General features: G+C 38.6%; 1 protein-coding gene and 1 pseudogene across 1 annotated transcript in view; both read left to right on the top strand.

Moving 5' to 3' along the window:
• The window catches only part of DNAJC12 (DnaJ heat shock protein family (Hsp40) member C12), a 31,828-nt gene extending 23,992 nt beyond the window's left edge, over positions 1 to 7,836 (top strand). Inside the window, exons 4-5 of the mRNA XM_021700081.1 lie at positions 278 to 482; positions 7,306 to 7,836. Coding sequence (XP_021555756.1) covers positions 278 to 482; positions 7,306 to 7,400 — 300 coding nt within the window. The 3' untranslated portion in view covers positions 7,401 to 7,836. The remainder of the gene's footprint in view (positions 1 to 277; positions 483 to 7,305) is intronic.
• Positions 7,837 to 9,755: 1,919 nt separating this feature from the next.
• LOC110589509 lies at positions 9,756 to 10,118 on the top strand (annotated as a pseudogene).
• Positions 10,119 to 11,888: the final 1,770 nt, after the last annotated feature.

Here is an 11,888-nt window from a genome sequence, read left to right as displayed (position 1 = left end):
TTCTTTCTTTCTTTCTTTCTTTCTTTCTTTCTTTCTTTCTTTCTTTCAGTAAGCTCTAGGCCCAACCTGGGGCTCAAAGCCACCACCCTGAGATCGAGAGTCACCTGCTCCACTGACTGAACCAGCCAGGCACCCCAAAATTAACATTTTTATTTTGAAATAAAACCTACAGAAAAATTCATAATAGTAGGTCAGGTTTTACCACACATTGAACTTTAAATAGAGAATACTATATAATATTGATTTTATATTATGTGTCTGCTTTTAATTAATGTAGTCAATGCACTGGGCTGTCAGAGGTAAAAAAGACCTGATGCTGGAAGAATCTGACCAGCCTCATACCGACGAGATTGAAAATGAGGAATGGAACAAGCAAAGAGAAATAAAGAAAGAGGAGCTGGGTTCAACCACAGAGAAAATGGAGCAGAAAGAATCCAAGTCCTTGGAGAAGTCATTCTCCCCACAAAATCCTGATTCTCCAAGTAAGTGTAGTCATGTAGCTTTGCAGAACAAAGAAGGTCTGAAATTAAAGGGCTTGGTTTATACTGTATTTATTCTCAACCTCTTCCAACTAAACGGTAGTGCCAAATTTAAGGATTGCTTTATCACCTTAAAAGAGACTTATTTGGCACTGACATAGATACTGGAAGACACATTCCTCCATACATTCCTTGCAAGGGGAAATTTGAGGCATTTCTGGGAGTGTCTTTTGCTGGACTGAAATAACACTGCCATTTATTGGGTATTTACTATGTACAGGAATATTCTTTATGTGCATTACTTTTACATGTATTATCTTGTCTTATATTCATTTCATATACATTAATTTATTTAATCCTCACTACAAGCTTCTGAGGTTGGCACCAATATTATTATCATTTTACAGATGAGAAAACTAAAGTCCAGGGAGGTTGAGTAATTTTCCCAAAGCTCTACAGCTTGTATACAGCAGGGGAGGGGGCTGAACTAAGGCAGCTTGGCTTCAGAGTCTGTTTGTAAGGCATTGCACTACCTTGAGAAGGTACCTTATTTGGAAGTAGCTCTGTAGACATTCTGAATGATATATAGATCCACTGAAGCAGGGCATTATAGAGGTTAAGTTCCCAAGGTACACTACCTAGCTCTACTACGTATGATCTCTATTACTTGGTAAAAGTTACTTAACTTCTCTAGATTTCAGTTTCCTAATCTATAAAATCAAGATCATAATGGTACCTTCTCATAGAGTTATCATGAAGATTAAATGAGATCCATGCAAAATGCTTAGCACAGTGATTCACCTACCAAGCCAGTCTTGGGTTAATGTCAGCTATTGTTATCATTTCTTTGTGTCTCCAGCCATCCCACTGTGTTGATCTATAAGTGTGTTATGTACACACACTATCATTGTCCTTCAGATTCTTGCTGGATTCTCAGGGTTGTGATTCAACACCTCTTTAGAATTTAGCCTTTAAACCAAAGGCTCCTGAAGGTCCTTGAATCCTTGAATACTTACTGAGGAAATGAAGATAATTAGATAGTTTGTGGTGAATTATAGTCTTTCTAGAAATAGTCATTTGAAATCTCCCTTTGGGAAGAACTTCTATATGCTCATTACCTGCTAGAATAAAGATTCTCAGGGTGTGATTCAGGTATCTGTGCTGGTTACTCAAGATATCCCTTTGTGGAGTCCGCACATTGATTGCATCAGCCTCATATCTGGGCATGGTTATAATGTAACAAACTGATCAAAGCAGAAGCCCGAATTTCAGAAAAAAACAGTGTTTTAAGCAAATATATGCATACAAACACCTACGCACAGGCAAACATACAAATATTTCTCTATTCAGCCCTGGAATGTTCAGATCTGTGCTTCCTGAACCCCTGGGGCTTCCCTGTGACTCTGTTTCAGATTCAGACCCAGTCTGAGTTCACCAGAACCAGGCGGGGGTTGGGGGGGTGTGCAGGAGGGTGTTGTGAGGCTGATCACTTCAGAGACTCGGGAACGGGGCTGGAATCCCTCGCATCAGAGTCTATGGAATGTTCTCTTCCTTTAAAAAACTAGTTATTTAAATATTTAAAAACCCCAAATTGATAGGAGCTTGTTATTAGAAAATTCAAAGAATCATGTATAGACAATGACTTAGTGTCTACCCCAGGCTCCCATCGTTCTCTGCTTCTATTTCCTGAAGTAACCAGTGCAAATGCCCAGGTGTGTCTCCTTCCACATTGTTCTCTATGCTAATACAAGCATATAGAAATAGATATTCACTTATGAGGGCTTTAAAAATAAAGAATGGTGTTATACTGCTACACAATGCTGAAGAGCACAAACTCTGGAACCAGATCCCTGCTTTTCCACTGATGAGTTGCATGATCTTGGGCAAGCAAGTTAATCTCTCTGTATCTGTGTTTTCTTATTAAATGGCCAAAACATTAGTGTCTACCTCATACGGTTTTTTTGAGTAGTAAATAAATAAATTATGTAAAATATTTAGACCAGGTACCTGGTAGGTGCTTTTTTTGGTGTTAGCTTTTATTATTATGGGGCTTCTCCTTAGACTCTTAGATTTAGAATTAACTCATCCTTTTATTTTTATTTTTATTTTTTATTTTTTTTAAAGATTTTATTTATTTATTTGAGAGAGAGAGAGAGAGCACATGAGAGGGGGGAGGGTCAGAGGGAGAAGCAGACTCCCCGCTGAGCAGGGAGCCCGATGCGGGACTCAATCCTGGGACTCCAGGATCATGACCTGAGCCGAAGGCAGTTGCTTAACCAACTGAGCCACCCAGGCGCCCTTTATTTTTATTTTTTTTATTATGTCCTTTTAAACAGCAGATAAGTATTCCACAGGATAGATATATTGTAATTTACTCAAAATAAATTGTGACGTCAGGTTTTTGGGGTTTTTTTTTTTTTTTTGGTACTCCTATCTTATTATTATTATTTTTTAAATTCCAGTGTAGTTAACATACAGTGTTATGTTAGTTTCGGGTGTGCAATGTGTGATGTCAATTTTGATGCCCTCACATGGTGAAGTATATTCTCTTACTGTGACTGAGGAATGAAGGCAGGATGGTGGGGGGAGAGCAGTGAGAGGAGGATCATTGTTCTGAGAAGCTGTTGTTGGAGAATAAGAATTATGAAATTTTACTAAAAGCTGCATTTACCATTTCTTAATGCCGTTTAAGAGATTATTGGCTGTAATGAGTAGCACCGTAAAGTTGGAGTTTGATATACCAAAGTGCAGTCGTATGATTATTTATAACTTTATTTTACTGCAGCATAAATATCTGTAACATCAACATTTAAGAAATATTATTCATGTGAGCTTTACCAAGACTGGAGTGGCTTCTCACATACCTTTTCAGCATATTTATTAATTTCCTTAAGCAATGGTTGATATTTACTTTGGAGGTTGCCTTTTGATGCCTCTTCTGTGATGAACATCTGTCAAATAGTGCCCATCCTGTTCTGACTCTTCACTGCAACCAGTAAAATATGGAGCACAGCCTCTGAAAACTGGTGTGTGAGACAATCTCACTTTTCCTTTCCTTCCACTTAAATATGCAATAAATATGGCCTCTGATAAATGCCATTCTAGAATAAAATAGTTTGTGTAACATTCTGGAATTAAAAAAAAAAAGATCCTATGTAGCAGATGTGTGCTGCCATAGTCTCTGGACATCTACCTTCCCATTGCCAACTCTATGGTTTCTACCAAAGGGCTTTCTCTGGCAATTGAGCCGGCTAGGCAGTAAGTGCCAGGGAATAAACACCTTTGGATGTAGCCATCAGATACTGATGAATGTGAGTGGGAGGCTCCTTTACTTCTCAAACTGGATTAACTCTGAGGGGTCTTTATATTGTCTTCCAGGGGTCTCCAATGCAATCAAGCCCTAGTTGCCCAGGGTAGCAACTTGCCTGATAATGTACCTTTTATAAACTTGGTTCCTTTCCCTACTTTCTTACCAGGACCTTTTTTTTTTTTTTTTTTTTTTTTTTAAATTTTTTTTTTTTTCCCCCTTTTTTGCCCGGACATTTTTTTTTTTTTTTTTTTTTTTTTAAGATTTCATTTATTTGACACAGAGAGAGAGAGTACAAGCAGGGGGAGCGGCAGGCAGAGGGAGAAGCAGGCTCCCGGCTGAGCAAGGAGCCTGATGCGGGACTTGATCCGGGGATTCTGGGATCATGACCTGAGCTGAAGGCAGATGCTTAACCAACTGAGCCACTCAGGAGTCCCTCACCAGGACCTCCTTGAATCACCTTTCAAATTAAGCCACTTTATTGAGCCTGGCTCAGTCAGGAGAGCATGCAACTCTTTTTTTTTTTTTTTTTTTTAAGATTTTATTTATTTTTTTGAGAGAGAGTGAGAGTGCAAACATGAGCAGGGGGGAGGGGCAGAGGGAGAGGGAGAAGCAGGCTCCGCGCTGAGCAGGGAGCCTGATGTGGGACTTGATCCCAGGACCCCAGGATCATGACCTGAGCCAAAGGCAGATGCTTAACCAACTGAGCCATCCGGGTGCCCAAGCATGCAACTCTTAATCTTGGGGTCGTGAGTTCAAACCCCATGTTAGGTGTGGAGCCTATTCAAAAACAAACAACAAATTAGCCTCTTCCATTCGAATTCTTGTTTGGGGGTCTATTTCTATTGGAACCCAAGCTAGAAAACACCTTTTTCAAACTACGAAATAACAAGTATATTTACAGTAAAAATGTGAGAAATGTGGTCAAACAAAAGGTAGAAAATACAATTTGTAATCTCAGCACCTAGAGACATATCTATTCTTGATCTTTTGGTATATTTTTATATTATGTTAGTATACCAAAAACTAAGAGGATCATACTGTACATATTGTGTATGTGTGTGTGTATTTCAATCACAGGTTGTCAGAAATTTCCTTTTATTTTTTCCCAAAAAGGAAATTCTTAAATTTGTTTTCTCTGGTAATTCTTTTTTTTTTAAATTAACATAATGTATTATGTTGTTTCAGGGGTACAGGTCTGTGATTCATCAGTCTTACACAATTCACAACGCTCACCACAGCATATACCCTCCCCAATGTCCATCACCCAGCTACCCCATCCCTCCCACCCCCCACCACTCCAGCAACCCTCAGTTTCCTGAGATTAAGAGTTCTCTGATAATTCTAAAGACAGTACAAACAGATCATTTTCTTAAAAAACCACTGTCAACTGTTCTGTGCATATTTTTCTGATCAGATATTTAGATAATATTTTAAAATATCAATGGAAGCATATTTTGTACATTATTCTGTAACCTTTGTTTTTATTAAGATTTCATTTATTTATTTGTCAGAGAGAGAGAGAGAGAGCGCACAAGCAGGGGAAGTAGGAGAGGGAGAAGCAGACTCCCTGCTGAGCAGGGAGCCAGATGTGGGACTCGATCTCAGGACCCTGGGATCATGACCTGAGCCGAAGGCAGACACTTAACTGATTGAGCCACCCAAGCATCCCTATAAACTGTTTTCTAACTGTCTGTCAGTTAGTGATATGTTATGAGAATTTTTCTATGACCATAAATATTAAAAAATTGTTAATGACTATATCAAAGATTTTAACCAACTTTCTATTGCTGGAGATTTAGATTGTTTCTTGATTTTTAAAAAGCTTTATAAATGGTGTCATGATAAATATCCTTATGGTTAAACCCTTGAGCACATCTGTGATTATTTCCTTAGGATAAATTTCTAGAAGTAGAATTATTGGGTTAAAAGTTCACACATTTTAATGAGTTTGATAAATTTTGCCAAATTGCCTGCCAATTTACCCTCCCTCTAGTAGAGAAGGAAAATGACCTTTTCTTTAATTTTTAACAAAGTTGTTTAGAGTTAAAGAAATCTTACTATTGTGGGATAAATTATTTGTATTTCCAGAGATCCTTTACCATTGACCTTTTACTTTTGGCAGCTGTTGGAAAGTTGTTTCCAATTTCTTTGCAAGTGAATTGCCCAAATTCCCACCACTGGAGACATCTATAAATATCCTTTTATTATTAATCACTTAAGCACATGAGGTTCTTTGATCCATATAAACTAATTCTTGTTGATAAGAATTCGAAAGTTGGCTCTGCAAATCAAGAAGAGAAAGATCAATAATCCAAAAGAAAAATGGAGGGAAACTATATAAATAGTTTAGGAGAGAAAATACAGTGGCTTTTAAACATATAAAAAGATGTTAATCTCAATGTAATTAGTGAAATGAAAACTTCTCTTAATGTATGCTTCTATGAATCAGTGAGACATAGGATCAACCATCCAGTTAAAAAAAAATGAACAAAGGAAATGAACAGAAAATACACAAATAGCCTTGGAACATATGAAAGGATGCTTAAACTCACTCATACCAAGAGAAAGGCAAATTAAAACTGCACTGTTTCCTAATCATCTGCCTGGCAAAGGTTACTAAGTTTTCTGTACTCATCCGCCTGGCAAAGGTTACTGTTTTTTAACACAGTGTTAATGATTTACTGTTACATTTTGTGACCACAGAGAAGTCCCTTCCTTTTTTTTTTTTTTTTGAATGGGGTCTCCCTGTATATAATACATAAATAAATGAATATTTAATATCAAATATTCACAAGGGCTTTATAGAAAAATAAGCAGGGTAAGGGGTCAGGGAGGGATGGAGGTGGGGGCTGGGTACTATTTGGGTCAAGTGGCCAGGGAAGGAAGCTCCTTACAAATCCAGAATCTCAGGCTCCACCCCAGACACCCAGAATCAGAATCTGCCATATAACAAGATCTCCAGATAATGACTATGCATATGGAAGTTTGAGACACCCTAGTCTAACTAATTCCTACTCCTGGTCACTTTGAATGTGACTTCCTTCCAGAAGTCTTTTCTCATTCTACCTTTATTCTACCTAGTCCACACTGAATGCCTTTCTCTGGTCTCCCATTCTCCTATGTGTTTCCCTCCATATTTTTTTAAATTTATTTTTTGGCCACATTAATAGTTTTCTGGATTCCTCTGTGACCCCCATCAGGAGACATGCACTGCTGTCTCACGGTACTCAGCATAGAGGCTGGCAATATGTAATAGGTGCTCAATAAATGTTTCTTTACAAATGAATAAATGAATGGATGCACCAGGCCAAATCAAAGTGTGTGTGTGCAGAAAAAAGAATTCAAAAGTCTGCTTAAGATAATCAGTTTCTATAAGATATTGATAATCCATATTAAAGACTTACTCTTGCATTTTATTTATTGCAGTGAAATCTTATCAGCAAGCTATTTTGCCATGACACTGTGACTTTTCTTTTCTTACCTTTCTGATTTTAAAATATCTTCTGTGCTTTAAAGGTTTTTCAGATGTGAACTCTTGGCACCTACGTTTCCGCTGGTCTGGGGATGCTCCCTCAGAACTCCTGAGGAAATTCAGAAACTATGAAATATGAAAAGTCCCTGCTCGATAGGAGAGACAGAAAGCAAGACCATCTCCTGTGCTGCCAACAAGTCCTTGTTTAAATCTTAAAAATGTTATGTTTCTCTGTCATGTTTGTGAATTTCTCAGTAGGGATTGATTCCTCTATCCTTAAACCCATTCTATCATAATGTGTTTTTTAAATGAGAAAAATTTCAGACTAGTTTCTTTTAATATTTGAATACATTAAAGCTCTTAGATCCAAAGTTAGCTTGTATGGTATGTATTTTCCTGTTAATGTTATTTATAGAACTCCATTTTAAAAAGCTATCTCTGCATTTAAATAATTCATTGATATACCATGATCTCTCTTAGTGCTGGTTGTACAAGAAATGTTTTCTGACTCTTGACTTAAAATGAAGTGTGAAATTATGTGTCTAAATCCCATAGAGCAAAATAAATAACTTCCCCAAATTCACGATGAATTTGTAATTTAACTGTATTTTGAAAATAATTTGATTAGATATTTCTATTCTAATTTTAATAATAATTAATTTAAAATGTTATTATTTATTTGAGAAAACATGTTTTTACAAGACTTCTTTTGTTATATATAGCAAGTGATATATTTATAAACTATGTTCTCACAATGAGAATAAGCCTGTTAGGTTGGAATTATTGATGGTCATGTGTAGTCTGTGATTATTTTTTAGTTTGCAAACAAGTGGATGAAAAATTAAGAAGAAAAGCACTTTTATTTTATTTATTTTAAAGATTTTATTTATTTGAGAGAGAGAGAGAGCATGCACGCACAAGCAGGGGGAGGGGCAGAGGGAGAGGGAGAAGCAGGCTCCCTGAGACAGGGCTTGCTCCCAGGACTCTGGGATCATGACCTGAGCCAAAGGCAGACACTCAACCAACTGAGCCACCCAGGCGCCCCAAAGAAAAACAATTTTAGAGCAGGGGTTCCTTAGTCAATGGCAGAGTTTTCACTGGTGTATATAGCAAAATGAGAAAAAAATATAGGAAGTTTTTCATTTTTATTTTTTATTTTTATTTATTTATTTTTAAAGATTTCATTTATTTATTTGAGAGAGAGAGAGATAGCAGGAGAGAGCACGAGTGGGAGGTGGGGAGAGGGAGAGGGAGAAGCAGACTCCCCACTGAGCAGGGAGCCTGATGCGGGACTTGATCCCAGGACCCTGAGATCATGACCCGAGCCAAAAGCAGATGCTTAACCAACTGAGCCACCCAGGTGCCCCGGTTGTTTATGTTTTTTTTTTTTTTTTCTTAAGCTACATTATTTAGAAATTATGTCCTTTGTGGTTTAAAATGTGTTTCCTGGGCGCCTGGGTGGCTCAGTTGGTTAAGCGACTGCCTTCGGCTCAGGTCATGATCCTGGAGTCCCGGGATCGAGTCCCGCATAGGGCTCCCTGCTCGGCAGGGAGTCTGCTTCTCCCTCTGACTCTCCTCCCTCTCATGCTCTCTGTCTCTCATTCTCTCTCTCTCAAATAAATAAATAAAATCTTTAAAAAAAAATGTGTTTCCTTTTATGAAATAGTATCATAGTAGATTGTATTTGCAAGGGCTGCTATAACAAAATAGTACAGACTGGGTGGTTTAAACAACATTTCTCACAGTTCTGGAGGCTGGAAGTCCAAGATCAAAGTATCTGCAGTTTTTTTTTTTTTTTTTTTTAAGATTTTATTGTGAGAGAGCATAAGCAGGGGGAGCGTCAGGCAGGGAGGGAGAAGGCGAAGCAGACTCCCTGCTCAGCAGAGAGCCTGATTTGGGACTCTATCCCAGGACCTGAGCTGAGGGCAGACGCTTAACCGACTGAGCCACCCAGGGGGTCCCTGCAGGTTTGTTCTTTTTTCTGAGGCCTCTCTTCTTGGTTTGCTGCCTTCTCAATATGTCCTCGCATGACCTTTCTGTGTGCACACATATCCCTGGTGTCTCTGCTTCCTCTGCCAGTCATATTGGTTTCGGGCCCCCCACTAACAGCTTCCTTTGAACACATTCACCTCTTTAAAGACCTTATCTCCAAATAAGGTTACATCCTTTTTTTTTTTTTTAAAGATTTTATTTATTTATTTGACAGAGAGAGAGCACAAGTAGGGGGAGTGGGAGAGGGAGAAGCAGACTCTCAACTGAGCAAGGAGCCCGATGCGGAACTCGATTCCAGGACCCTGGGATCACGACCTGAGCTGAAGGCAATTGCTTAACCAACTGAGCCACCCAAGTGCTTCCAAATAAGGTTACATTCTAAGATGTGTCAAATCCAAAAATCAGGGCCAGCTGTTTAGAGAATTATTTCTATTAAAATTTTACCCCTTCAGGTAAGGGGAGCTCTTGTTGCTGAACTTTGGGTGCAGATAAGTGCGGCCTGCTGGGAACAGGACTCCTATAACGCCAAATAATGTCTGGAAGGCTGTGGTCCAAGGCCATTTTTGCTGGCTATAAGCGGGGTCTCCGGAACCAGAGGGAGCACACAGCTCTTCTTAAAATCGAAGGTGTTTATGCTCGAGATGAAACGGAATTCTATCTAGGCAAGAGATGTGCTTCTGTGTACAAAGCAAAAAACAACACAGTGACTCCTGGTGGCAAATCAAACAAAACCAGAGTAATCTGGGGAAAAGTAACTCGTGCTCATGGAAACAGTGGCATGGTTCGTGCCAAATTCTGAAGCAACCTTCCTGCTAAAGCCATAGGCCACAGAATCTGTGTGATGCTGTACCCCTCAAGGATTTAAATTTAATGAAAAGTAAATAAAGGTGTAGATTTGTTCTCTTGTAAAAAAAAAAAAAAATTTACCGCTTCAGTAAAATGTGATTTGGCATTGTTATCATATCTGCCAATTTTACTTCAAAAATAGAAACAAAGTAGTTTTTTAAGGCTTGTTTTTGATTTTATTGGAAAATAAAGTGTTTATTCAAAGAACATTCAAAGACTAAGAACTGGGGGTGCCTGGGTTGGCTCAGTTGTTTAAGCACCACTCGGGTTTTAGCTTAGGTCATGATCTCAGGGTTGTGAGATTGAGCCCTGCATTGGGTTTCGTGCTGGGGGGTGGAGATTGCTTATAATTCTCCCTCTCCCTCTGCCCTTCCCCACCGCTAAAAAAAAAAAAAAGAGGAAGGACCTGTGTGGGAGTTGGTGTGAGGAGGAATAAATCTCAAGCTCAGCCAGACTGGACATGGGGCTCTTCTCCACAGAGTTGGAGTCTCAGGGGAGGCCTGGCTGGGGGACCACTGGATCTGTTAGAAAGTCAGGAAGTGGTCAGAGAGCACCAGGCCACAATGCAGAACTGGGGTCAGGGGTGGAGGTCAGCCTCTGCAGCTTTAGCAGCTCACCAGATACATCCCTGGGGTGAAAAAATAGAGCATGTTAGGTTAATAAAATGAGCTTTAGGGCTACAATTGCCTGTCATAAGGCCTGTATGGCCCAGGTGGGCCCTCAAATAAATACTAGATCGAGTAAGGAATTTTTGAATCTAAGAATTAGGGTTTTAATTTTTTCCCCCTGTTTTCCACCAGACTGATTTACAGCACTGATGACATTTAGTGCTTGTTGAGGGGAAAACCACTCCACTGCTAGTCCACTTTGTTTTTATTACTGATGCATTTCCCAGTTGTTGACAAGATAGAGACCAGCTCTTGTTCATTTTCTCTCCCATGATGGCCTGAAACCTCCAAATAAGAAATGAGAAATAGCTTCACTTGAATATGGGTTTATGATGGGTCACGCTTGATCCCACATAACTTAGTAGGAGACCTTTTATTCTTAAACACTTACATAGTTTCCTGAAATCAAAGTTTATAAAGGGAGGGAACTGTGCTTTGATAATATAGTTTTTCTCTTTGAATGAAAAGTAAGGGGAAAACTGGACAAGTCTTTTCCTTTTTTTTCTTTTTTCTTTTTTATTATTATTATTTTTTAAGATTTTATTTATTCATTTGAGACACAGAGATACTGAGAGAGAGAAAGAGAAAGCATAAGCAGGGAGAGAGGCAGAGGGAGAGGGAGAAGCAGGCTCCTCGCTGAGCAGGGAGCCCGATGTGGGGCTCGATCCCAGGACCCCGGGATCATGACCTAAGCCGAAGGCAGACACTTAACCATCTGAGCCACCCAGGCGCCCCTGGATAAGTCTTTTTTCAATAATTTGTTTGAATTCTCAGTGTGTCCAGCACAACTATAGTCACATGTAAGTATAACAGCACATTTTCAAAGCCATTTATTTTTGGATTATGGCTTAACTTCATGACATAGCAAACTGATTATGAAAAGATAATTTTACATAAAAGTTATAAGTTCTTAAGTTAGCTCTAAATGATGAAAATTTTTTCTCTCATGTTTGATATTGAATGATATTGAATGAATGAGATACATTTTTTAGAACATTATTATGTGATATTGTATTAGCATTTGTATAAGATATAAAAATGCTTAAGTCATGTTTATGCTCTTAAGTAGCTAATAATCTAGTGAAATAAGATAGGCACATGAATATCTTATAGTTTAACAG

Source organism: Neomonachus schauinslandi, chromosome 6 (genome assembly GCF_002201575.2).
Source record: "Neomonachus schauinslandi chromosome 6, ASM220157v2, whole genome shotgun sequence".
Taxonomy (NCBI): domain Eukaryota; kingdom Metazoa; phylum Chordata; class Mammalia; order Carnivora; family Phocidae; genus Neomonachus; species Neomonachus schauinslandi.
Note: the sequence above shows the minus strand (reverse complement) of the source record. Positions and strands in the feature narration are given on the sequence as shown.